Source organism: Mizuhopecten yessoensis, unplaced genomic scaffold (genome assembly GCF_002113885.1).
Source record: "Mizuhopecten yessoensis strain PY_sf001 unplaced genomic scaffold, ASM211388v2 scaffold897, whole genome shotgun sequence".
Taxonomy (NCBI): Eukaryota; Metazoa; Mollusca; class Bivalvia; order Pectinida; family Pectinidae; genus Mizuhopecten; species Mizuhopecten yessoensis.
In genome coordinates, this window is record NW_018403776.1 from 544,376 (window position 1) to 570,757 (window position 26,382).

The 26,382-nt window shown below is 37.7% G+C and overlaps 1 protein-coding gene and 1 long non-coding RNA gene across 4 annotated transcripts in view; both read right to left on the reverse strand.

The window, feature by feature from the left end:
• Window positions 1-24,411, reverse strand: part of LOC110453957 (NACHT domain- and WD repeat-containing protein 1-like) — a 39,026-nt gene extending 14,615 nt beyond the window's left edge. Inside the window, exons 1-12 of one of the 3 annotated variants that reach the window (XM_021503218.1) lie at window positions 24,355-24,411; window positions 23,586-23,632; window positions 23,162-23,214; window positions 22,157-22,234; window positions 16,924-16,964; window positions 16,473-16,595; window positions 15,815-16,017; window positions 14,910-15,074; window positions 14,012-14,198; window positions 13,677-13,831; window positions 9,530-13,516; window positions 7,488-9,088 (exon numbers count right to left, since the gene is read on the reverse strand). In XM_021503218.1, coding sequence (XP_021358893.1) covers window positions 8,864-9,088; window positions 9,530-13,516; window positions 13,677-13,831; window positions 14,012-14,198; window positions 14,910-15,074; window positions 15,815-16,017; window positions 16,473-16,595; window positions 16,924-16,964; window positions 22,157-22,234; window positions 23,162-23,187 — 5,190 coding nt within the window. In that variant the 5' untranslated portion in view covers window positions 23,188-23,214; window positions 23,586-23,632; window positions 24,355-24,411 and the 3' untranslated portion in view covers window positions 7,488-8,863. Of the gene's footprint in view, window positions 1-7,487; window positions 9,089-9,529; window positions 13,517-13,676; window positions 13,832-14,011; window positions 14,199-14,909; window positions 15,075-15,814; window positions 16,018-16,472; window positions 16,596-16,923; window positions 16,965-22,156; window positions 22,235-23,161; window positions 23,215-23,585; window positions 23,633-24,354 lie in introns of those variants that run through there. The other 2 variants (XM_021503226.1, XM_021503235.1) reach the window with 2 other exon arrangements.
• On the reverse strand, window positions 44-4,395 carry LOC110453975. Its single transcript, XR_002463326.1, has 5 exons — window positions 4,341-4,395; window positions 3,100-3,146; window positions 2,735-2,790; window positions 1,969-2,042; window positions 44-86 (listed from the first exon to the last, which is right to left on the reverse strand). It is a non-coding gene; the product is annotated as an uncharacterized LOC110453975 (long non-coding RNA).
• Window positions 24,412-26,382: the final 1,971 nt, after the last annotated feature.

The window sequence follows — 26,382 nt, forward strand, 5'->3', positions numbered from 1 at the left end:
AAAGAATGAAGTTTTACCTATATTGTATAATATTTTAAAGCAACTTACATATAGATTGAGTTGCTGCATTCGCCCTGGCTGCAGTCCTGTAAGAAACATTGAATTCTTTAATGTGTTATCATAGGAAATAAACAATAAATACAACATACATTTGTCTGGCCTCACAGGTAGTAGTAAAAAATGTATTGTACAGACAAATAATTTCATAAGTGAGATAGCACACGAGTGTAACTCCTGGAACAAAATGTGTACAATCTCTTAACATTAGTCATGAGTGGAAGTGTACATCCCGTCAGTAGACATATGCTATTTGCCAATATAGGTGGGAGGCACACTTGGAAAGCATGCTCCCCTTTCACCAAGATGACCAAGGTTAAACTCCCCAATTGGATAGGGTTTTGGGTCGCCTATCCCAGCAGATTAATTTTCTCTGGAAACTCAACATTAAGACAACTGTGTGCTTTTGGGCCAACAAGACTATTTTGTTTTGAATTATAAAAGAAATGTTACCTAATTGTTGTTAAATAGGTGAAATTAATCTTAAGTTTTAAATTACTCATACCAATGATATCCATCTCAGATAACCCTGTATGTCACAACTGATATCCATCTCTGATAACCCTGTATGTTACAACTGATATCCATCTCAGATAACCTGTATGTCACAACTGATATCCATCTCAGATGTCCCTGTATGTTACAACTGATATCCATCTCAGATGACCCTGTATGTTACAACTGATATCCATGTCGAATAACCCTGTATGTCACAACTGATTTCCAACTCAGATGACCCTGTATGTTACAACTGATATCCATCTCAGTATAACCTGTATGTCACAATTGATATCCATCTCAGATAACCCTGCATGTTACAACTGCTATCCATCTCAGATAACCTGTATGTCACAACTGCTATCCATCTCAGATAACCCTGTCTGTTACAACTGACATCCATCTCAGAAAACCCTGTATGTCATAATTGATATCTATCTTAGATAACCCTGTATGTCATATTTGAAAATTATGTCAGATTATCCTGTATGTCACAACTGACATCTATTGCAGATAACCCTGTATGTCACAACTGCTACCCATCTCAGATAACCCTGTATGTAACATCTGATTTCCATCTCAGATAACCCTGTATGTTCCAACTGACATCCATCTCAGATAACCCTATATGTTACAACTGACATCCATCTCAGATAACCCTATATGTCACAACTAATATCCATCTTAGATTACCCTGTATATCACAACTGATATCCATCTCTGATAACCCTGTATGTCACAACTGATATTCATCTTAGATGGATGTCAGTTGTAACATATAGGGTTATCTGAGATGGATGTCAGTTGAAACATACAGGGGTATCTGAGATGGATAGCAGTTGTAACATGCAAGGTTATCTGAGATGGATATCAATTGTGACATACAGGTTATACTGAGATGGATATCAGTTGTAACATCAAGCGTCATCTGAGATGGATATCAGTTGTAACATACAGGGTTATCTGATATCCATCTCAGATAACCCAGTATGTCATAATTGAAACTTTGTCACTGTTTTATGTGATTTCCATCTCAGATAACCCTGTATGTAACATCTGATTTCCATCTCAGATAACCCTGTATGTCGCAACTGCTATCCATCTCAGATAACCTGTATGTCACACCTGCTATCCATCTCAGATAACCCTGTCTGTTACAACTGACATCCATCTCAGATAACCCTGTATGTTACAACTGATATCCATCTCAGATAACCCTGTATGTCATTACTGATATCCATCTCAGATAACCCTGTATGTCATAATTGAAACTTTGTCACTGTTTTATGTCAGAGAGTTTGGATGTCTGAAGCCTTTCAGACATGAAATCCTCTTCCCTGTACATTTTCTACATTATTCCTGAAAATATAACCAGTGCAGACAAAAAATGTATTGTTTTCTCTATAGACCTACTTGGACTTATCCTGTGTTGGTTTCTTTGATGACTTGGCATTTCTTGGTCGTGGGGTAGCACTGTGAGATTTTCCCTGAAAACAAAAATTAAGCCCCATCCAGCATGGTTTCATACATGTAGAATGTTCTACAGTTAACAATTAATATAGCTGGTAAGTTCAATCACTTCATACCACATATATATATAAATACATAAAGAATTTTTTTAAAGTTTACACAAGTTATGATTTTGAGGTGGGGACCAATATCACTTCCTTGTTTATTGATCAGTGACTGGGTCACCTGGAGCATGGCTAGATACTAAGGCCTATCCTGGTAGCATATGTGTATTCATCTCATGATGCACTTGAATGTATGGTTTTGGGAAGAATAACAACTGTTTCATGGTCGTATTACTTCTTTTTGGCCAACTCCTTAACCTCCAGGGGCTTCAGCACCTACATTTGTTCAATTTTGCCTCCCCACCAAATGAGGATGATTTCCCCCTCATATGGCTAGTATCTATCAAAGAGATCCACAAACATTACTTTTTGGTCACGTCCCTCAGACACCTGGTGGGTCAGCTCTTCCATTTGTACATTTATAAATCCCCACCACCTAAGGGTAATTCCATTTCATTTGGTGAAATTATGTTCAGTGGCTGAAAGTTGTTTTATAGCCAGATGGATGGACAAGTTGAGCTAAAAGTGATTAAGTGGTTATATAACAACTAAATTTTCCATACTACACAAAGAAAATACTAAAGTTTCAACCGCCACAAATATACCTTAATTTCAAATTCAAAGGAGGAGTCATGTCTGATCAAGCCGGCAGGTTTGAGCCCTGAAAAATATACAAAATGTGTATGCATAACATGTTGATTTAAAAAAAATAAGTTTAAATAAAGAAAGAGACATTGTCATTACTTTATTAAAAAATAAATGTAAAACTGAGCAAAACATCTTAGATATCCGTATTACCACTTTGTCCTAATCTATCTGGATGTAAACACACTACAGATTATTGAATGGTCGTTGATTTATCAAACAATATCAAATAAATAAAAACGAACTTGTGAATGATTCATCAAAATGTTTGATTTACAGCACTACATATTCACTCAGATCATGACCTATTTACAAACATGCCCACCTGGCCCCGTCCTTTTGGTTTTGGAAGCCATCACTCCTCTATTGTATCTGTAATAATATAAATCAAAATATCACACAGCAATATAAATACATCAATTCTTGAACATTTAACTGAACACTTAAGTAAAATTTAAAACATTAAACTTTTCAATTTTACTTGAAGTGCACTCATTATCTTATTTCTTTATAACTGTAAGAGATTAGCCTATGATTGATCATCTGAAGATTAAATAAAATATGTGTTCGAGAAAACTAAACAGGCTAAGGTATATATAGTATATACATGTATGCTGTGTACTAAATAATGTTTATAGTGTGTACACTGTAGATGTAACTGGTATATATAAAGGTATATATGTAGGGACCTGATTATGTGGACCCATCTTGGTGGGTAGGGATTATTATATATAACAGACATTTTTGAAGTCATTAATGTGTTCAGTATAGTGTGGTGTGCATGCTTTACACCTATATGAGTATATGATTATATGCCCATATATGGTGTGAAGATTATCATGTTGCTGGAATCATTGTCATGTGAATGTGATGAAGAAAAACTGAATTAATAAATAAACGCTTGGCTGTAAATACTTGAACAAGATTAATTATTTCAAAGCAGGGATCTAAATATTTAATTCATAAAGGACTCTGTTCAAAGTAAATATTTAAATCAAACTGATATCTGATCGTAATAGTTACATGTATAGAATTGTATATATTGTATAAAGGGAGGACGCTTTCAAAATTTAAATGCTTTTGAAATATTAAACCACACTCTAATATACCTGCAGAGCCGTCTGGCTATCGTTAGAGAACTCACCAGACAGGTAATCAAGAGTTTCATTCCAATACACATTTAAATGTAGTTAGTGTACCATATATATAGACATGTTTTATAATGTAACAAACTATAAAGTTTATCCGAACATACATAATACAACATTGTACAATATTGAGTCGTAAAATCAATTCAGACATCTTCGATCGGAATGTAAACATACAACAGCGTTAGTAGGTGGAATAAAGTAGTTTGTGTTTCACAGGTATTCTACAGGTACATGCTATACATACATTGCTCATGTAAAACCAGCTAAAATAACTCGTTTGTCTAACTTGCAGAGATATCTATGCATATCACGCTGGCATGAGGCATTATCGTCGGCTACATCTGGATCTCAGAAAGAAATGCAAGCACTGACATGCAAGACTGAACCTTAGAATACACAACAGATACAAACTTACCCTCTGTCTGCCGTACAGCTCGACGGCTAACATCGGGCAGACATGTTTGTTTACCCGGGTGACAGCGGCCAAGGTAGATAACCAGGTGTTGTAACACAGTACTGTAACCAGTGGGGCTTTGTATATGTCCCACATGAATAGTCTCTGTTGTCGAATCAATACTTGTACAAGTATTTGGCATGGTTCTTTACAGATCTGCTCTGGTGTAATGTCATTTTTTTATTGGCAATGTTTTCAAAAGCCATTTCCTTACTTCAAAGAGAAATAAGGAGAATATGAGAAAAGTAAAGATGCCAAGAAAATGGCATGTGCTTACGTGTTTTCATTTTTTCTATGATCGGTGAAATATACATGATGTATTACACATGATACACTTTCTTTATGAATTATATTACTTTTACCGTACAGAGCGCCCACTCCCTTTGTTTAACATCAATTTTTGTGTGTGTATAAATAATTCCTTTTGTTTAACATCCGTGTTGGTTTTGTTCATCTTTCTTGAATAATTCCATTAATAAAATGTCTTTCTATAGAATTTTAAATAATTGAAAATGATAGAAAAAACGTATTTGAAAGAGTTCATTTGATGTCTTCAAATTTTGCATGTAACAAATAGCGTGCACCTCTAGAACGATTTAAGTAAAAATATAGGTTTACATTTTTATTGCTTGTGTAACGTCTGAAATAAATGATTGGACGTAACTTTTTGTTTAATACTTTGTTGTCGTGTGATGATACCTTAGGAAAAGCATCTTTGTAGATATAATCGTTTAAGGTTTCTACATACAGTTTCTAACTACATTAATATATTTGTAAATATAATATGTAAACTGACTAAAGCAAGCTTGAAACATTATCTTCGGACATACTTTTATATAAACTGTCTGCATAGAGCTAAAAGTAACATTATGTTTGTAAATCGATTTCCACGTGTATTTATTTCTCAAACTATGCCTTTTGGTTTTATGCGCGAATACTTGTATTACTTGGAAACTGTGTTTTATACAAGGGCTGTTAAAAGGAAAGATAAGATACTTACCGTCCAAAAAAAGGAGAAATACCTGCTTCTCATATCTTCCAGAATTTGAAATGGAAGACATCAGACTCCACTTTTTTCGCTCCAGATGTTACCATTTCCCCACAGTATGACGTACCGTAAGGGTTACCCTCCTACACAACTCTATGACAAACGTGAACTCTTGAATTCCATTACCAACAGCTTTACTCGATCATGATGTAACTTATTTGTTATGTTCTGAAGAGTATACTGTATGTCATTGCTTACTAATGTTTCCCTTGTAGTATACTTTATTATCATTTATGGCAAGTCAGCTTAACGTTTATTCAAGGAGCAATGTCGATCCTGTATTTCAAAAAATAAAAAATAAATTTTATATGGCATATAATGTATCTTATACATAATATAACATATCTCATATACTATATATACGATGTTTTATATCGTATATAAGATTTCTTTTATAATATATAAGATATCTCATAATTATGCTATACAATATATCTTATATACTTAGATATCTCTATTGTATATGAGATATCTTATATAATTTAATGAAAAACAGGATCAACATTGCTCCTTGAATAAATGTTAAGTTGGCTTGCCATAATCATTACTTATAATGTAGAATAGTATATTATGTTATACACCATTAGATCCAACAACAATTTTAAGACGTGTCATTGTATCATGCTGTGTTTTATATCAATGTATTTCATTGTAATATGCTGTATTGTTATGTATGTCATTGTATCTAAATGTACTAGGATATTGTGTCTGTCGTTGTTAATTGAAGTAATGTCATTGTATATTATCTAATCTAATTCCGTGGTATACTACTTCTTTTCATAAAGTGCATGTATAACATTGTAATATGCTGTATTGTAATGTATGACATTGTAATATGCTGTATTGTAATGTATGACATTGTATCTAAATATATTAGAATATTGTGTCTGTCGTTGTAATAAGAAGTAGGAGAATGATACATGTATTATTACTATAAGTCATTGTATGTATAACATTGTATAATGCTGTAATATCCTACTGTATAGCATTGTATTGTTATGTAAATACTGTTTATGTTTTGTCTTCTCTACGATGTAATGCGAAACACAAAGACTGATAAAGAACTTGACTACGGCTTTCAGGGTTTCTCTCCTTTGTGTAGTTATTTGGAGGTGTACGTCTGTTGTCAAGGTAGGTAACTCAGCGTTCAAAGTCTATGCTTTTTGTAAAATGTCATTGCTATTTCTGATTTTTTATTATTATTATAATATAATCAGTTTTGATATTATATGCCTCCTCCGTTAAGTAGATAAATAGCTTACTTGATCTACAGGAAAGCTAATACTAATCACAATGCGTTTATTCTATAGTTACAGCATGTTAGATAAATGCCTGTCGGTGACAACATTTAGCAAATGATAGATTTGAAACGTTATCCGATATATGACAAAACATATACTGTTCAAAAACCTTTCAAATCCAAATGTTCGATGATTTCTTAAGTTCCAACATTTTGCTCCATAAATCTTCGTCTACAGGTGTTCCAGCGGATGTGATATTCAGAGTAAGCATTATTGATATCAAGCTTTGAAGCACTTACTACACCTTATCTGAAATGTATCGTTTACATACAGCTGGACAGAACATACTCCTTGTATCATCCAGTATCTGAAGATTCAGTTGATGAGATTTTGTTCCATTTTAATCAGTTTTGGTATCTTCATTTAAAATTTCAGAACATCACCTGTCAGAGATTGATGCTCACAGGATTTCAACGTCAGATTTCAATGGATATACCACGAAAACCAAAATAAAAACATTGGAAAATACATATTTTTACAATTAAAGGTTATCAATATTTCTAACCTGTATGCATGCTATAGTTCTAAATAAACTATGTTTGCATTTTTCAGCTAAATCAGTCTACATGTTTATAATATACCACATATGACCATAAATATTACCTCATTGTTCACACCGAAGTCAACGTCTTGATAAATTGATTGCACATATACATGTATCACAAATAATTAATATCAATATTAATTGACATATGTCTCAATAAAAAGTGGTATATTTTCCTTTATGTTAAAAACGAATAACAAAACACAAATATAGGATAACATTTTATTCTTATAACTTAAAATAACTTAAACAGTAAGTATAGTAACGTAGTAAAATAAAATGGTCGAAAACAAGAGGTAGGAAGCGGAAACGTTACGATGACCTTCCGGAATCTACCTGTTAGAGTCCCTGTACATACAATGCATTTTTTTAAAGTATTTAAGCATGCTATTAATGATGAAATAAATAAAAAAAATTATTAAAAAGTGATTGAAATCGGCTTTATGTAAGAGATGATTGTATATTGTATTTGCTAGCAATAAAAAGTTAAAAAATACGAATTAAGGTACAAGATATTTTACGTGAGTGTAAAAATGACAAAAGACAATGTGAGATTGTTAAGCATTCTGTTGCTAGGTTACACTTACTTTGTATTTCACAAGATATACACATTGGTACCCGCGCCTAGATGAACGACAGGGCAATACCATCGATACAAAAAGGGTCGAAAAATGACGAGAAGTGTATAAAATTAGGATTTTTCTAAAACAATAAATAAATGTATCCGTTCCTAATTTGATGTTTTGAGATTCATTACTTGGGGAGATGAGCGTTTTACCCTACCCATGTACAAATGGACGGTTGGAATAGAAGGGATAGCATGTAACGTAAACCTGACGTATGGAACCTCTGAACATCGTGGGGTTCCTAATGATCTCTGCTTTCTCCTTTAAATCACAAGCTATAGGGCTAGATGGTATAATAACAATTTATAGTTATACCGTATCACTTTCTAGTCACCATGGTAACACCGTTAAGTCATTATGATAACATTTTCTTGCCACGATGATAACATATGTTCTCTTAGATGTAACACTTTCTTGACCGAGTTATATTATTTTCTAACCCAGTTGGTAGAACGTTCTCGTTAAAGTGATACCATGTGATAACATTAACAAATCCTGATTTTACCACTTTTTAGCTCCGGTAGTAACATTTTCTAATCATAATGGTGACAGTTTTAATCCTAGTGGTAACACTTTCTAGTTCCAGAGGTTACACTTTCTAGACCTAGTGATTTTCAAGTCCACGTGACGACATTTATTTATGTTTTGTCCCACAGATTAGATTTTTCTAGTCCATAACTGCATTAATTTGGAGTTTCGACATAGTTACAATATAATCTCCATAAAAACCCCGCGATGATACAGTTCTATGGTGCCACTATTCGTCCCTCGGTGTCACATTGTTTGGTCATTGCTATGGTTACATTGTCCAGCTTCCATACAACTACCATTTAGGACTAGATCCTCGTAGACACACTGTTAAATCAACACGATGAACTGCGGAGTCATCATGTTACCACATTTGGATCTAAATGGTAACACTGTCAAATTTCAATACTAAAGATTGGTGGTGTCCATGGTATCGGCTAACATCCTGTGTGGAGTGTATAGACCAGTATCCTAGTGGCTTGTGGCCCTATGAACACCACCAGGGTCTGAGAGTTGGCAGAAAAACACATGCTGACTATCTCAAAGTTGGACTTTGTGCTAAACACCTCTTTGCCTGTAGAAGCTTCCCAAATCTTGATTGTATTGTTACGACATGCAGAGGTCACCCATTCACTGTTTGGCGAAAATATTGTCAGTTTCACCTGAAAAGTACACGATAAACAAAAAATAGTGAGTAGGGGGGGGGGGGAGCACTTTAGAGAATGATTAAGTACAAAAATTACTTTAAGGTACACTGCAAATAAGCCTTTTTATGATTCTAAGCTTCCACTTCGAAAAAAGAATAATATCAACAAAATTGTGTATTTAAAACCTCGAAATTTCGAAAAAAACTCAACCAAAATAACGAGATACTTAAACGAAAAAACGAAATTTACTTGGTCTTAATGCTCTTCTATACCTTTTGCTATTATTTAACAAACGAGTATAAAGTTACAGAGTAGGAAGGAGACTGAACGATATTAGTTTCCTACTATTGTTTAAATTGTTTTTGTATTAAACCCATAAATACAGCTTTAGAATTTAGATAATTGGCCCCCTTTTGGACAAATAAAGCTTCAACACACTAATACACTTTTACTTACCGAGGTAGTGTGTTTAGAACGCGGAGATCCTTTTGTCACAGGTAGACCCGAGTCGACGGTGTATATCAAGATGTAGCCATTGTCTGACCCAAGAGCCAAATACTTTCCATTACTGCTCTGGGCAATGGTCAACGGCGTGCTGCCAGAGTCCTGTCCAAGCCAGTCCGGACGTTGCATCATTCCTTTTCTCTCCACTTTACTCATCTTCTTGTCACACTTGCCTGTGGGAATATCCCAAAACAATATCCAACGCCGGGTTGTTATCATCACAACATTGCCTTGAAAGGCGGTCATGACCTCTCCAAGTTGAGGAAACTTGGTCACAGACCTCACACAATGCACAAGTCCACCTGTAGCTTGGGTAAGGTCAGCCGCGCTGAAGCGATAGCGACGGGGCTTAGAAAAGAATCCTTCTTCCTTCTTCCAGTTTTCTTCTACCATTTTGAAGTACTCCTCTGTCACTTTTGTACGTAATAAGATATATCTACTGTTTGCACTAAGGCTAATGTCTATAGTTTCATATTCAGGAACACCTCTGAGATAAAATGTTTTCTTTGACTGTCCTGCTCTAAGGTCCATGACATCAACCATGTGCCCCTTCTCTTTTTGGCAGAGGATACACATAAGTGAACGGTCCTGGCTAACAGTGAAATCCAATGCACCTTTGGAAACATCACAGTCAACAGCACTATCGCCATTCATCAATTTAAATATTTTAACTTTCCTATCAGTTCTATCTAAAGCCACACAGCTTTCTTTGGATATCACCTGAATCTTGTCCCCTACCATAGAGATGTCATAAGAGCGTGTTAGTGACATGTCTGTGAGTGACCAGACACTGACCGTATTATCTCGTGATGTAGTAACAAGTTCTAGACTGTCCAGAGTGATATCTACACCGGCTACCTGTGTCTGACCCAGCAGACCGGGAACGACTGTATCACTGCTCTGGTTGCGGGACTGTGTGCTATTCCGCGTGAGGGCAGGTATGGACCAGATTTTTAGTTCATGATTGACGCCAAGCGAAATGGCTTGGTCATCTGATCCCACAAGTCGCTGAATGCCGCTTTGGTGGGCGAGAAACGTTCCACAGTGGTTGTTTCTGTGTATGTTGTATAACACTATCTGGCCATGGGAGTCACCAAGCATTGCCAGTCTGTTTGACCAGTTGACATACAGACAGGACACAGGGTTGTTAGTAGACAGCTCACTGAGGAATATACCTTCTTTCCAGTTCACTAAGCTGACCACACCCTTCTTGGACAGGACCGCAGCCAACTGCTGATTCCTTGCAACAGATATCTGAATCATGATATCTGGAAGGGACATCTCATTTACTTTGTCAAGCTCCTTTATCCGTAAAGCAATCAGCGCGCATGACATTTCAGTGTTACACAAACCAACAAGGAATTCATCTGATGATCCCAAACATATCTGACTATCTGAGAATGAAGTAGGAATTTCCATAACTTTATCTTTGTTTTTGTCTGACGTTGGGAAAATTCGGACGAATCCCTTTTTGTCTTTGCCCTCTTCTTTTTCTCCACATTCGCCTGTGACGATGACAGCGGGACTGTCCCAGCAAGCACATACTAAATTGATAATATCGGCTACTTTCTCGGATAAGGTCATCAATCTCAACGCTTTCATGGAGCTGAGGTCGATCACCAGGAGAGTACTATCGTCAAACAGAATGGCTACGTACGAGGACTCCATGTCGAAGGCAGACATGACAGGGCTTGTGTTAGCAGGCAGTTCTGGGCACACCTGTGATAACTTCTTGCTCATAGTGACTTTTCTGATTAAATTTACTGTGTGGATTTGTCCGTTGTTGATGTAATAGATTTTCTTGCTGGCCCGATCAAGTCTCGGCGTCAGTCCATTGCTGAAGGTATCGGGAAGACATGCCTGTTCCTGTTCTTCTGTGACAGTATTGTACACAGCATGAATGTCCATGCTATCCTTGTCCGACTCTTTTCCACACAACCGTAAAAGGATTGACTCCCCGCCTACATTCAGGATATCTTCACAACCTCCTACAGAATCCTTCATTGCACTGGAAGAGTCAGCACCAGGAGCCATACAGGCATACTTGGGGATCAACAAAGGTTTGTTTTGAGATTTTAAGTGTTCCAAAGCCACATCCAGCAATCTCCTTAAGTTGGTTTCCCTGTCTGTCAATGATATTTTGCTTAGCAGGCTAACGGCAATTTTGTCTGCGTTGTTGAGATCCTCTACTTTGCAAAGGGAAATAAAATATCGGAGCTTCTGGACTTCTTCGTCCTCTGTCCTATCAACAAATGCTGTAAGGTCTTCCAATAAAGCTGTCAGAGGAAAGGCGGCAATTTTGGCTTTTAGGAAGTGAAAGTTGCAGAAACATTTTTCTTTGGCTAAGTTGGTTGATATCATCTCTTTTGCATTATGTACATAGTAAGGCAGACAGGACAGCATTCTCATGTTCTTGCTCACCATAGCTTGGGGTGTGATTTGCCGGTCAGCATTTTCTATGGTTGTTTTCCTCCAATCCAGCTCAACGGTTCGCTTGACTGATTGGGACATGAAGATTTCAGAGAAGTTCCTGTGAAGTTTCTGACCTGCCTTTCCCTGAGTGTACATAGCACGTCCAGCCTCTATGAACTGTCTGTGGTACCAGTTCAGTGTGTACTTGTTGTGAGTCCGCCTCTCCACAAGATATTCCTTGAGATCGTAGCGGAGACGAGCCCAGAGGACTGGAGGTATGCGTACTATGCCTTCTACAGGTGGATCATGGTAGCGGTATACATTGTTGAGAGCTTCGTCATCACAGGAGAGGACGTCTTCCATCTCTGTTTCAGACACACCATTCATGGCAATAGTGATGTAACCGAGGGCATGATTTGTAAACACCTCCCCAAACTTAGTCTCCAAGTTCTGAAATAGCTGTGATATAGCACTTCGTACTGTATCAGCCAGTACAAGTTCATGTTCCGGGGTGTAGGACTTCCACTTAATCGCCTCGTCCAATAGCAGTTTGAGATAAAGAGGTCCTGGGGTCTGAGTAAAGAAAGACATAAGTAGCTTGAGCTGGTTGTCTGTCACGGTTCGCTTCCTCTTACCTAAGTATTTATTGATTATCTCCTTGCCTGTTGTCATGGAGAGTGGGGAAACTGCGATGTAACACTGGTCATTCGGCAGTATGTCTCTCATTGTGTCAAGAATGCCGTGTTCTTCTGGCAGTGTTGACAGAATCAATTTGACGTTAGATGGCAGTGTGATGGGTAACCATGACAACGAATATGCATCATTATTGACTGTCAACTGGTCTAAAGAATCCAGAAGGATGACAATTGGAGCTTTGATGGCACTTGCAACACGCCGCAAAAATCTTGGAACATACTCCAACAAATTCTTCATGTTCTTATAGGAGACTGGTTCCATGATAATGTCGGCATGATCAGCGAGTTGTCCACACACACCAAACAAAACATTATAGATATTGGTGCTTAGAGGACTTGTACCCAGAAAACGGATGACTTTTACATGCTTCTGCTTCTTAAACCAGGATGGCAGATTTTTCATGATCATGGCCATGACTGATGTCTTTCCTGCACCAGAAGGGGCATGGAGCACAAGGGGCTTCCGTGACGTGTCATTTAGGATGTAGGACCGGACACCATTCAGAACATCGGTCTGTCCACAGAATGTCTCGCACTTGGTGTTACAGAACTGGAGGTGATGGATCAGCTCTGCATAATCAGTGTACCATTCAGACCAACGTATCTTTGGCAAGGAGTCTGTCATCCCATCCTCTATCATCACCTTCATGTCAGACAAGAAGTCGTTACAAAACCATTCGATATACTGTGCGTGATACTGGTTCGAGTTAGGGTCAACACCTCCAGAAATCCACGGAATTTCATACTCACGACAATTTGTGCTTTTTAGTTTCTTTTTTAGTTTCTTGAAAATTTCCTCCCGTAGACTTTCTGTCTCAGTATCAACTTCAAGCTGCAAATATGAATAAAGTTTTTATCACCATTCCTTACAGATAATTGATTGATATTCTCACTATTCTCCTTTGATTGCAAAAAGATATTACATATAGATTATAATGTTACCTAAACAAACAACTAATGACAATTATTTAAATAAAAGCATTCAAACAAACCTTGTCATTGTTGTTTTTGATCTCGATGTATCTCTTGACATTCTTGTCAGCCATGGACTCCTTATCCAAGCCAATTAATGATCGGGCGTAAACCATGGTGTGTGGACGTGGATCAGTCACGGTTAGTAATCCTTTCTTTATCTCCGTCTCCGTCACTGAAACATCACAAATATGCGTTTCCATATTTCATGATATTAAGCATTTTTAAACTAATCAGTTTAAAAAATATGTATTGTATGTCAGGGTTCATTTTTGATATTTAACATATCCAACCCTACCCAACTGGAAGTACTTGTGACGACTGCTAAGAAACATTTTGTCGTATTTAGACTTACCTGACTGGAAGTACTCATGGAGAGTGCTAGGGGACATTTTGCCGGCACCAGCGGCAGACTTAGCAGCTTCTCTGAGGATTAGCTGTAACTGTTCAAATGTTCGGTGCCAGTTTCCTGTGTCTTTGGCACGTGGCTCATCACATCCTGGTGAGTAGTCTCCAAAAAATTTAAACTGTGACCGGATGTTCTGTAAAGATAATGCGGACTTTCAAGCATGATTTTTTTAATGATATAGATATCAGAATCAGTGAATTCTTTGATGTTTGAGAGGGCTTTTAAAGGCTTAAGTCTTTTGTTCAGATCCATCAAACGTTTTGTACTTATAATATTCAATATTCAATATGTATAATTTAATATGAAAATAATGCAGTCACATGTCCATAGGACATATAGTGGGTTGTTGGTATATACACCTGTATATTAGGGGTATACACATCTGTAGGATATATCTGTAAGGACATACTGTTGGTATACACACCTTCAGGACAAATTATAGGTATACACACCTGTAGGACATACTGTTGTTATACACACCTGTAGGACATACTGTAGGTTAACACACATGTAGGACACACTGTAGGTATACACACCTGTAGGACATACTGTAAGTATACACACCTATAAGACATACTGTAGGTATACACACCTGCAGGACATACTGTTGTTATACACACCTATAAGACATACTGTAGGTATACACACCTGTAGGACATACTGTTGTTATACACACCTGTAGGACATACTGTTGTTATACACACCTGTAAGACGTACTGTAGTTATACACACCTGTAGGACATACTGTAGGTATACACACCTGAAGGACATACTGTTGGTATACACACCTGTAAGACATACTGTAGGTTAACACACATGTAGAACATACTGTAGGTATACACACCTGTAGGACATACTGTGGGGGTTTACTGTTGTTGTCCCTCTGGTACCAGGTCTGCAGCAGTTTTGTGTGTTCTGGGTTGGTTATGTAGCTGGTAAGTAGTGTAAAGTCCTCTGTAGATAACTCAATAGGGATAGGACGGAAACCGTATCTGGACCCTTTTATCAGCTAAAAAGAATATTGGTTGTTTAAAAGATAAAATAATAAACAAAGCACCATAAACAGTACAAATCCTCATGATATCAGGACTTGCAGTTCTGAGAAGTCATTTTTAGTTTTCAATAAATAGCTCTTCACATGAGAAAGAGGAATGACAAATATCATGATCCTTGGATTAATGGCTTGTTGGATAATCTTGGGAGTCGACAGACAAACAGGCAACAGATGCTGAATACCATGGTATGTTCATACTTCATATCAGTTCAGCTAAAAGTAGCAGGTTGACTTTGACTTTTACAGTCGCATCTTGAACTTTGAACTCATTTGATGTGTTAGCATTGACCATCAATACAAAGTTTCTTAAATATCCATTGGAAAATAGGTCAAGAGCAACTACAAAGATTTATCAAAACAAAATACCGATGATGCAAGATACAAAACAACAAATGACAAGGAATTACAATAGGTCACTTGATACTCAGGTGACCTAAAAAACAACAATGACCTTCACCTTATGCGCAGCACCACGAAACACAAAATTACTTTTGGTAATCTCAAACTTACCATGTTTATTAAGTGTCATGAAGATCAGACATATCTATTTTGGAATCGATCTCCAGAATGATGACAAGGGGCTAGTATATGACTCTATGTAATATGCCTTTCATTGCAAGGGGGAAAATATAGATACATGACGAGAGACTGGTATTATCCTTAACATGTATACTGGTAATACATAAATTATCTACCACAAAGTTGGGTCCTAAGGAGATTTTCTGGCAGTTTTCCACCTCCATCAGACATATCTTCTCTACAGAGTGGTCATTCTGACTGTCATCTGTCACTCCCCATCTCATGTCCACCATCTGAAAGTCAAGGTCATGCTCCGCACAGAATTCCCGCAACTTTGGGGTAGCCTCCCGCACTATTGCATTTCGCTCTGCTCGCATGTCTGAAAAATACAATGAAGTATCTTGTGAAATACTCTGTTTGTTGTAGCTCAGGAGAAATCAATCAATCATTTATTTCTTTCTCAGTAAACTGGAAAATAAAAATCTGGATTTTTCAGAAATAAAGTAGCTGGATCAGCGAGGTTCCTCTCTTCAATGACCTGCAGTAGTACTTGTGCATCTAGGGGCTGGTCCACCATAACCTTTCCAAGTGACTTTAACACATCCCATTATAACCCAAACCTGTACCACTGAACCTTGGTCTACGGATGCCCCTAATATTTCCACAAGAAACTTAACCTGTTGATGTTTAACTAGTCCCATAATAACCCTGGAATATAATAGGAATATCATAAAGAACTTTTATTTGGGCTATTAACAGCCTTAACCTATACACATATAGCAGCATACCATCATTGTAAGCAAGAGCATTAATAAGCACCAAGAATTAACTAACCAGAGAACGTCGAGCTGATGAAGATGCGGACAACAGATCGGGGAATGTTTGGTATGTTGTCAAGTTGACCTTCTATCATCCTTTCAAACTTTTGCTCAGCGTCTCGGTCAAAACCCTCCTTAGCTATCAATAAAAATAATCAATTTTTATCAAAACAAAGTTTGAGGTCTGCATATGTATACCCAGAGCAACTTCAAATATTAACAACTTTAATCGTTCCACAAAATTAATATTAACTCCATGGAAATCCAAAAACTCTTCCGGCGGAGATTAAGAGTGTGTTAACACTATGGTGTAAGCCGTGCTAGCTTGACTTTAGAACTAATCATTTTATTTGAACACTAGACAGAGAATTGGAAAATTTTGTTAGAATATTTTACACATAAAAGATAGCTTTATCCTGTCACCACTATTATTAATAAAACATACTATGAATTAAGAACCAACCTACCTATACTGCTACTGGCCACCTCTGCTTTAGCTGCAGCATTCCTGATAGAAACATTATCAGTAGTTGATATATTAACAGCTCACAACACAAAAATGATATATAGAGACAAACAGAAATAAAATGTTTAACCTATAAAAGAACATTTTAACATACATTTGACTCCTATGACCTTGTAATATAGCAAAGTCAACCTTTGGAAGAAATAAAGAAATGATAATTGTTTAATGAAGCAAGCTACTGGACACATAGCATCACTCTTGGACTCTATAGAAGAAAGTGCTTTATTTTTCTTGATATATCCTTTAACCCTTGAAAGCTACAGGACCTGTATCATGAATCTAGATCTTATCATTCTTAAGAAGTTTGAAGAAGATTTTACCTATATGACTTGTGAAAGTGTATTTGGGTAATAACATTTGACACATCTGACAACACTCTGCAATACCAGGCTACCAATCAAACATCATACTGAGTAAGCCACATGATTCTTTAGATTCAACCCTGTTACCTTGAAATTGTGTCAAGATCCTTCATTTAAACAAATATAAAATCCCCTTATCAAAGTAACTATAAGTCTAATATAACAACTTTAGGCTTTACAGTCCCATAGAATTTTTTTAAAGGAAAACATTGGAAAATGTAGCAGGTGAACCTGTGAATGATAAACTCATGGTTATTTAATTATAATTTACAGCTATGTTTTTTGCACCTTTGCATGTTTGATGCTAGACATGAATAAATCTGCTGAATCTATTAATTGTTTGCATGGTATACCTCAGCCTGGCGATATTTCCTAGCTGGCCTATCCCTGGGATATATATACGGTAATGCCTGGATATATCTCCTAGCTGGCCTATCCCTGGGACATAAACAGTAATGCCTGGAGATATCTCCTGGCTGGCCTATCCCTGGGACATATATACAGAAAGGCCTGGAGATATCTCCTAGCTGGCCTATCCCTGGGATATATATACGGTAATGCCTGGAGATATCTCCTAACTGGCCTACCCCTGGGATATATATACAGTAATGCCTGGAGATACCTCCCAGCTGGCCTATCCCTTGGACATATATACAGTAATGCCTGAAGATATCTCCTAGCTGGGCTATCCCTGGGACATATATACAGGAATGCCTGGAGATATCTCCTAGCTGACCTATCCCTGGGATATTATATAAAGTAATGCCTGGAGATATCTCCTAGCTGGTCTATCCCTGGGATATATATACAGTCATGCCTTGAGATACCTCCTAGCTGGCCTATCCCTGGGCCATATATCCAGTAATGCCTGAAGATATCTCCTAGCTGGGCTACCCCTGGGATATTATATACAGTCATGCCTGGAGATCCCTCCTAGCTGGCCTATCCCTGGGCCATATATCCAGTAATGCCTGAAGATATCTCCTAGCTGGCCTATCCCTGGGACAGATTTACAGTAATGCCTGGAGATATTTCCTAGCTGGCCTATCCCTGGGCCATATATCCAGTAATGCCTGAAGATATCTCCTAGCTGGCCTATCCCTGGGCCATATATCCAGTAATGCCTGAAGATATCTCCTAGCTGGCCTATACCTGGGACATATACAGTAATGTCTGGAGATATCTCCTAGCTGGCCTGTCCCTGGGACATATCCAGTAATGCCTAGAAATATCTCTTAGTCGGCCTATCCCTGGGACATATACAGTCATGCCGGGATATATCTCCTAGCTGGCCTATCCCTGGGCCATATATCCAGTAATGCCTGAAGATATCTCCTAGCTGGCCTATACCTGGGACATATACAGTAATGCCTGGAGATATCTCCCAGCTGGCCTATCCCTGGGATATATATACGGTAATGCCTGGAGATATCTCCTAGCTGGCCTATCCCTGGGATATTATATACCGTAATGCCTGGAGATATCTCCTAGCTGGACTACCCCTGGGACATATACAGTCATGCCTGGATATATCTCCTAGCTGGACTACCCCTGGGATATTATATACAGTCATGCCTGGAGATACCTCCTAGCTGGCCTATCCCTGGGCTATATATACAGTAATGCATGGATATATCTCCTAGCTGGCCTATCCCTGGGATATATATACAGTCATGCCTTGAGATACCTCCTAGCTGGCCTACCCCGGGGACATATATACAGCCATGCCTTGAGATACCTCCTAGCTGGCCTATCCCTGGGACATAAACAGTAATGCCTGGAGATATCTCCTAGCTGGCCTATCCCTGGGATATTATATACAGTTATGCCTGGATATATCTCCTAGCTGGCTTATCCCTGGGACATATATACAGTAATGCCTGGAGATATCTCCTAGCAGTCCTATCCCTGGGACATTTCCAGTAATGCCTGGAGATACCTCCTAGCTGGCCTATCCCTGGGATATATATACAGTAATGCCTGGAGATATCTCCTAGCTGGCATATCCCTGGGATATATATACAGTAAAGCATGGATATATCTCCTAGCTGGCCTATCCCTGGGATATATATACAGCTAGCTGGCCTATCCCTGGGATATATATACCGTAATGCCTGGAGATATCTCCTAGCTAGCCTATCCCTATTATATTTATACAGTCTTGCCTGGATATATCTCCTAGCTGGCCTATCCCTCCTGGAGATATCTCCTAGCTGGCCTATCCCTGGGACATAATACAGTAATGCCTTGAGATATCTCTTAGCTGGGCTATCCCTGGGATAAATATACAGTAATGCCTGGAGATATCTCCTAGCAGGCCTATCCATGGTACATTTACAGTAATGCCTGGAGATATCACTTAGCTGGCCTGTCCCTTGGACATATACAGTAATGCCTGGAGATATCTCCTAGGTGGCCTATCCCTGGGATATATATACAGTCATGCCTGGAAATATCTCCTAGCTGGCCTATCCCTGGGATATATATACGGTAATGCCTGGAGATATCTCTTAGCTGGGCTATCCCTGGGATAAATATACAGTAATGCCTGGAGATATCTCCTAGCTGGCATATCCCTGGGATTTATATACAGTAAAGCATGGATATATCTCCTAGCTGGCCTATCCCTGGGACATAATACAGTAATGCCTTGAGATATCTCTTAGCTGGGCTATCCCTGGGATATATATACGGTAATGCCTGGAGATATCTCTTAGCTGGGCTATCCCTGGGATAAATATACAGTAATGCCTGGAGATATCTCCTAGCAGGCCTATCCATGGTACATTTACAGTAATGCCTGGAGATATCACTTAGCTGGCCTGTCCCTTGGACATATACAGTAATGCCTGGAGATATCTCCTAGCAGTCCTATCCCTGGGACATTTCCAGTAATGCCTGGAGATATCACTTAGCTGGCCTGTCCCTTGGACATATACAGTAATGCCTGGAGATATCTCCTAGCTAGCCTATCCCTATTATATTTATACAGTCTTGCCTGGATATATCTACTAGCTGGCCTACCCTGGGATATATATACAGTCATGCCTGGAGCTACCTCCTAGCTAGCCTATCCCTGGGATATATATACAGTCATGCTTGGAGATATCTCCTAGCTGGCCTATCCCTGGGATACAGTCATGCCTGGAGATACCTCCTAGCTGGCCTACCCCTGGGACATATAAACAGCCATGCCTTGAGATCCCTCCTAGCTGGCCTATCCCTGGGATATATACATAACTGTCTATCTGGAGATATCTCCTAGCTGGACTACCCCCGGGATATTATATACAGTCTTGCCTGGATATATCTCCTAGCTGGCCTATCCCTGGGACATATAAAGTAATACCTGGAGATATCTCCTAGCTGGCCTATCCCTGTGATATTATATACAGTAATGCCTGGAGATATCTCCTAGGTGGCCTATCCCTGGGATATATATACAGTCATGCTTGGAGATATCTCCTAGCTGGCCTATCCCTGGGATACAGTCATGCCTGGAGATACCTCCTAGCTGGCCTACCCCTGGGACATATAAACAGCCATGCCTTGAGATCCCTCCTAGCTGGCCTCCCCCTAGGACATATACAGTAATGCCTGGAGATATCTCCTAGCTGGCCGATCCCTGGGATATATATACAGTAATGCCTGGAGATATCTCCTAGCTAGCCTATCCCTATGATATTTATACAGTCTTGCCTGGATATATCTCCTAGCTGGCCTACCCTGGGATATATATACAGTCATGCCTGGAGATACCTCCTAGCTAGCCTATCCCTGGGATATATATACAGTCATGCCTGGAAATATCTCCTAGCTGGCCTATCCCTGGGATATTATATACAGTAATGCCTGGAGATATCTCCTAGCTGGCCTATCCCTTGGACATATATACTGTAATGCCATGATATATCTCCTAGCTGGCTTAAACCTGGGACATATATACAGTAATGCCTGGATATATCTCCTAGCTGGCCTATCCCTGGGACATATATACAGCCATGCCTTGAGATACCTCCTAGCTGGCGCTTCCTGGGATATATATACAGTAATGCCTGGAGATATCTCCTAGCTGGCCTATCCCTGGGACATATATACAGTAATGCCTGGATATGTCTTCTAGCTGGCCTATCCCTGGGACATGTATACAGAAATGCCTGGATATGTCTACTAGCTGGCCTATCCCTGGGACATATATACAGAAATGCCTGAATATATCTCTTAGCTGGCCTGTCCATTGGATATATATAGTAATGCCTGGATATATCTCCTGGCTTGCCTATCCCTTGGACATATATACAGAAATGCCTGGATATATCTCCCAGCTGGCCTGTCCCTGGGACATATCCAGTAATGCCTAGAAATATCTCTTAGTCGGCCTATCCCTGGGACATATACAGAAATGCCTGGAGACATCTCCTAGCTGGCCTGTCCCTGGGACATATACAGAAATGCCTGGAGATCTCTCCTAGCTGGCCTGTCCCTGGGACATATACAGTAATGCCTGGAGATATCTCCTAGCTGGCCTATCCCTGGAACATATACAGTAATGTCTGGAGATCTCTTCTAGCTGGCCTATCCCTGGGACATATACAGAAATGCCTGGATAAATCTCCCAGCTGGCCTGTCTCTGGGACATATCCAGTAATGCCTGGAGATACATCCTAGCTGGCCTATCCCTGGGACATATATACAGTAATGTCTGGAGATATCTTCTAGCTGGCCTATCCCTGGGACATATATACAGTAATGCCTGGATATATCTCCTAGCTGGCCTATCCCTGGGACATATACATAACTGTCTATACAGACCTACCTGGACTTGTCCTCTTTTGGTTTCTTTGAAGACTGATAAGGTTTGGGTTGTGAGGTAGCACTTCCAGATTTCCCCTAAGAACAAAGATGAACCGATTTCTAGCATCATTGAACAAAGTACAAAGGTTAGTATATCAAATAATTTAACTAAACTTGTGAACAATAATGGTTTTGGATCCAAGCATCACAAAGATCATTTTTAACTGTTCTTTTGTCCTATGACTTAAAGCTATATATTACCATACTATGAAATTTATCTGCTTCCCAAAAGATTTCCACACTAGCTACATGCATGTATAATATGTATTATAAATTATATTTGGATTTGGTTAAAACAAAAATTGAAGAGAGATCACTGTAACAGGAAGCACTGGTATTATGTGTAAGGTATCTGTGTCCTTTAGTTTATAGGTTATACGATTCAACAGCCTGATGTTGGGGCAAATCTTCTTGTGAGTTAGTAGTTAAAAACTGGAATTATACACCCCTATTTTAAAACATTTACCATAGACAGCGAAGACAATTTAATATTAGGACAAATTTCATTAGCACTTTTGACACTGTTTGTGTCCATGTGGCAACAAATACTATCATACAATTTATAAACCTTATCAAAAGATGGGAAAATGTCTCGTCTTAACTCCATTTTATTGAGTCATTTTTGACAAAATATACATTTGACTTCTGTGATCTTGAATATCAGTCAAGATGAATTTTTGAATGATCTTAATAGCCCTTCATCCAAGCTCACTAATGTCACCAGGCCTACATGTAGTTAGTAGTTCTTGAAAATAAATAAATTGAACATATTCTTGTGGCTTTGAATTAAGGTCAAGGTCATGTATTTGAGCAAATCTGATTGCCCTTCACCCAAACAAGCTTCACTGCATATATCAAGATGATGCAACATTTTTGGCATATTAAAAATAGTTTGGTTTATATCAGAGCTTCAATCTGTGTACTGAACAGGGAAAAAACTGGGGATTAATCATTAAAACATACCTTAAGTAAATCAAAGGAAGATTCATGTTTCTTCAGGCCTGGTCTTTTGGAGGCTGAAAAATACAAAGGTTGTAAGTATGAAATGTGAATTTGAAATTGATACACTCCTTAAAATTATCCTAATGGTTATGCATCCTAAAAGATATCTACTGGGTATTGTCAGAGAACAAAACATATCTTTCAAAGCATATTTAAATGGAAACTTAACACTGTTACTTTGTCTTTTAAAAAAAAATAATTCAAAACAGTTTTGTTAAACAAATGGAAATGTATTGGAAATATTCCTAAAATCCATTGATAAAATTGCAGAAAAAAAAAGTTTTATTATGCAAGTTGAAAAATTAATGAAATATAAAGTGGCTGTCCATCAAAACAGTATGTATCAAATCAATGTTTATCATGAATAATTCACAAACATGCCTACCTGACGGGACCTTTTTGATTTTAGAAGCCATCCCTTCTATTTTGTAGCTGCAATAAAAGTTGATTAAAATGTAACACACTGTTAGAAAAAAAATAAAAAAAATCAAATTCAGCTTAAATGTAAAATACATGTGTCCTTGAAATGCATGCTGATATATTGGTTATCTTTATATCTTACATCTTTACATTACTCTAGGAGAATATGAATATATTCAGCCAATATAAAGTACAATGAAACTGAAATGTCTACCACGACTGGTGAATTTTAACGATATACTGATGAAATACCAAATAATATCAGATCTAATAATATAACCAATGAAAGGTTCCAATTCATTAAAACAGTAACCAAATATGGACATCTTTATTAAAACAGTAACTAAATATGGACATCTTTATTAAAACAGTAACCAAATATGGACATCTTTCAGTTAACGTGTTGTAACAATGTAACAAAATATATTCATATATACATATATAGCAGTGTTGTAAAATCAATAATAAAATATACATCGTAGTGTAAATATAATACAACAGCATGCAGTTGGTAGAACATATTTGTGTGAAATATATAAAGTTTATTACAAAACAGCCGTCCAAACTATGTCAACAAGACCATGTGGTTTCTCCATTCTACCTATGCATATACACACTTACCTGTTCAACGGTAATTAGTTGGTTCCATCGGATGTAGCAATATTTACAAGCATTGATGAAATGAGGAATTATTCTCACTTGCATAACGGAGGAAATTAGGCTAGAGAACTTACCTTCTGTCAGCTGGACAGGTCCCACGCTGTATAGCTAACTCCGCGCAGACATGTTTGTTTACCTGGGTGACAGATACCAGGGGAGATAACTAATTGCGGTACGTTCGATAACGAACCATTTTAGATCACTAGAAGCGGATGTATTTCGATTTTTTTTATTAAAATAGATCGACTTTGTTTATAAGAGATGAAAGTAGCGGGATATAACAGCAAATATCACTAAACTAAAATGTAGGTAATAATCCTATTTCAAAATAAACAATAATATTTATTTTGGTTAAAGATACATTTTGAAGGTTATCGCTCATTTGATATCGTTATGGCTATTATACGCACTTATATAGACTGTTCTGAAAAATAAATAATTACCAATAGTGAGAGAATATTATAAAGATGATTGCCAAAATAACACAGAATTAGGCAGGGTATACTGAACTGCATAATATATAACCATAAATAACATCTTCATAAATGTAGACTAAATTTTGGTTAAAGATATATGTGTGGGTGTATAGTGACCAAAAAGTCTAGGCAAGATAATAGCTGAGTGCCCTTGGTTTGAAAGTAGACCTGTTCTATAACATCAATAATTATTATACGCTTACAGCCCGTCTGAGTGGGATTTTCATGTGTATCATCTAACCGCACTGAAATTGCTTTTTGTAAGCTACATTTGTATATCCGTGTTTAATGCATTACAACAAGAAATGCATGACAATTGTGCTTAAATCTTTAACTGGTTGATAATGTGAAGTACCGTTTTCATAGATAATCTAAAACGTTTCCTTTCCCAGTACGAAAGCGCGTTATCTCAACAGATAGGTCGTATGAGGATGTGTCTACGTGATCGAACTACTAAAGGGCTATTTTGAAGTGCGATCTCAATGAAATGTCATACTCTGGCACGGTAGCATTTTTATCGGCGTTTAACATGACTCCGCGCAACAGCTATGGTCACATGAAGATGGGTGCTTAGGGAGATACCGCTGAAAGGAAAGAGTACATGTAGGTAAGGAGAGAAAAACCATAGAGATCCCAAGTGTTGTTATGGAGAAACAGAATTTTGGTCTCTTGTATTAATTCACACATAGACTTCTTTCAGAATTGATATTATCTCGCTACATATATTATCCCTGATAGAGCTGTTCAAAACAGGGCACAACTGATGATCTAAATAATAAAAAGTTTGACAAACCACATATGAGGCATTTGTCTTAATTAACCCCTAATCCTGGTCACGGCCCCATTTTTCAGACCAATTCAATGTAAAGGTAAATCAAACTATTTTGTGAAACGTTGACGAAACTATTTCAGCTATTGAAAACTCTTTCAAGATATGAAGCTTACGAACAAAGTATCTATTCGGAGGATAAATGAGATGCAAGCAGTTTCCAAAATTATTTCTCTTCAACCCCAAAACATCACCGATATATCACACTATATCCCTTCCTTTGAGAAAATGAAGAACATATCTTCTTCCTTTGTGATCTCATAACCAGTAAGCCATAAAATAATTCCTCATCCACTATTAACTCAATATCAATTTATCGGATGAAAAAAATAACAACTGAATGAAATTTGAAGATTGAGAATTTGTATAAGAGTCATTTTTTATTCAGAAAACTCATTAGAAATGATAAAAGTGGGCTTGCTAAAAGTGTACGTTAGTGTTATAATTGATATGCATGTTGTCAATAATTTGGGGAAAACATGAAAAGATTTAAAGCCGAATTCTGTTTTTAATCATAACCTTTGCCTTTTTGATAGTTTGACATGTTTTAAGCGAATTTCAAAAAAGTTTGTTTGAGCACATATTCCATGCTTTGAGCATGAGAACGGGTTCGTGAATATGGGCTTATGGGCTCAGTAAACATTAAACTGAATTAGGTGTTTAGAGGGAGATGACTCGTATACCACCTAAGAGTACCAAACGCATGTGTATCCGAATACCACAAACAAAAAAATCACACACGGCAGCCTTTAAAAGATTAGAATACAATAACACACGGATAACGTGCACTACGAGAA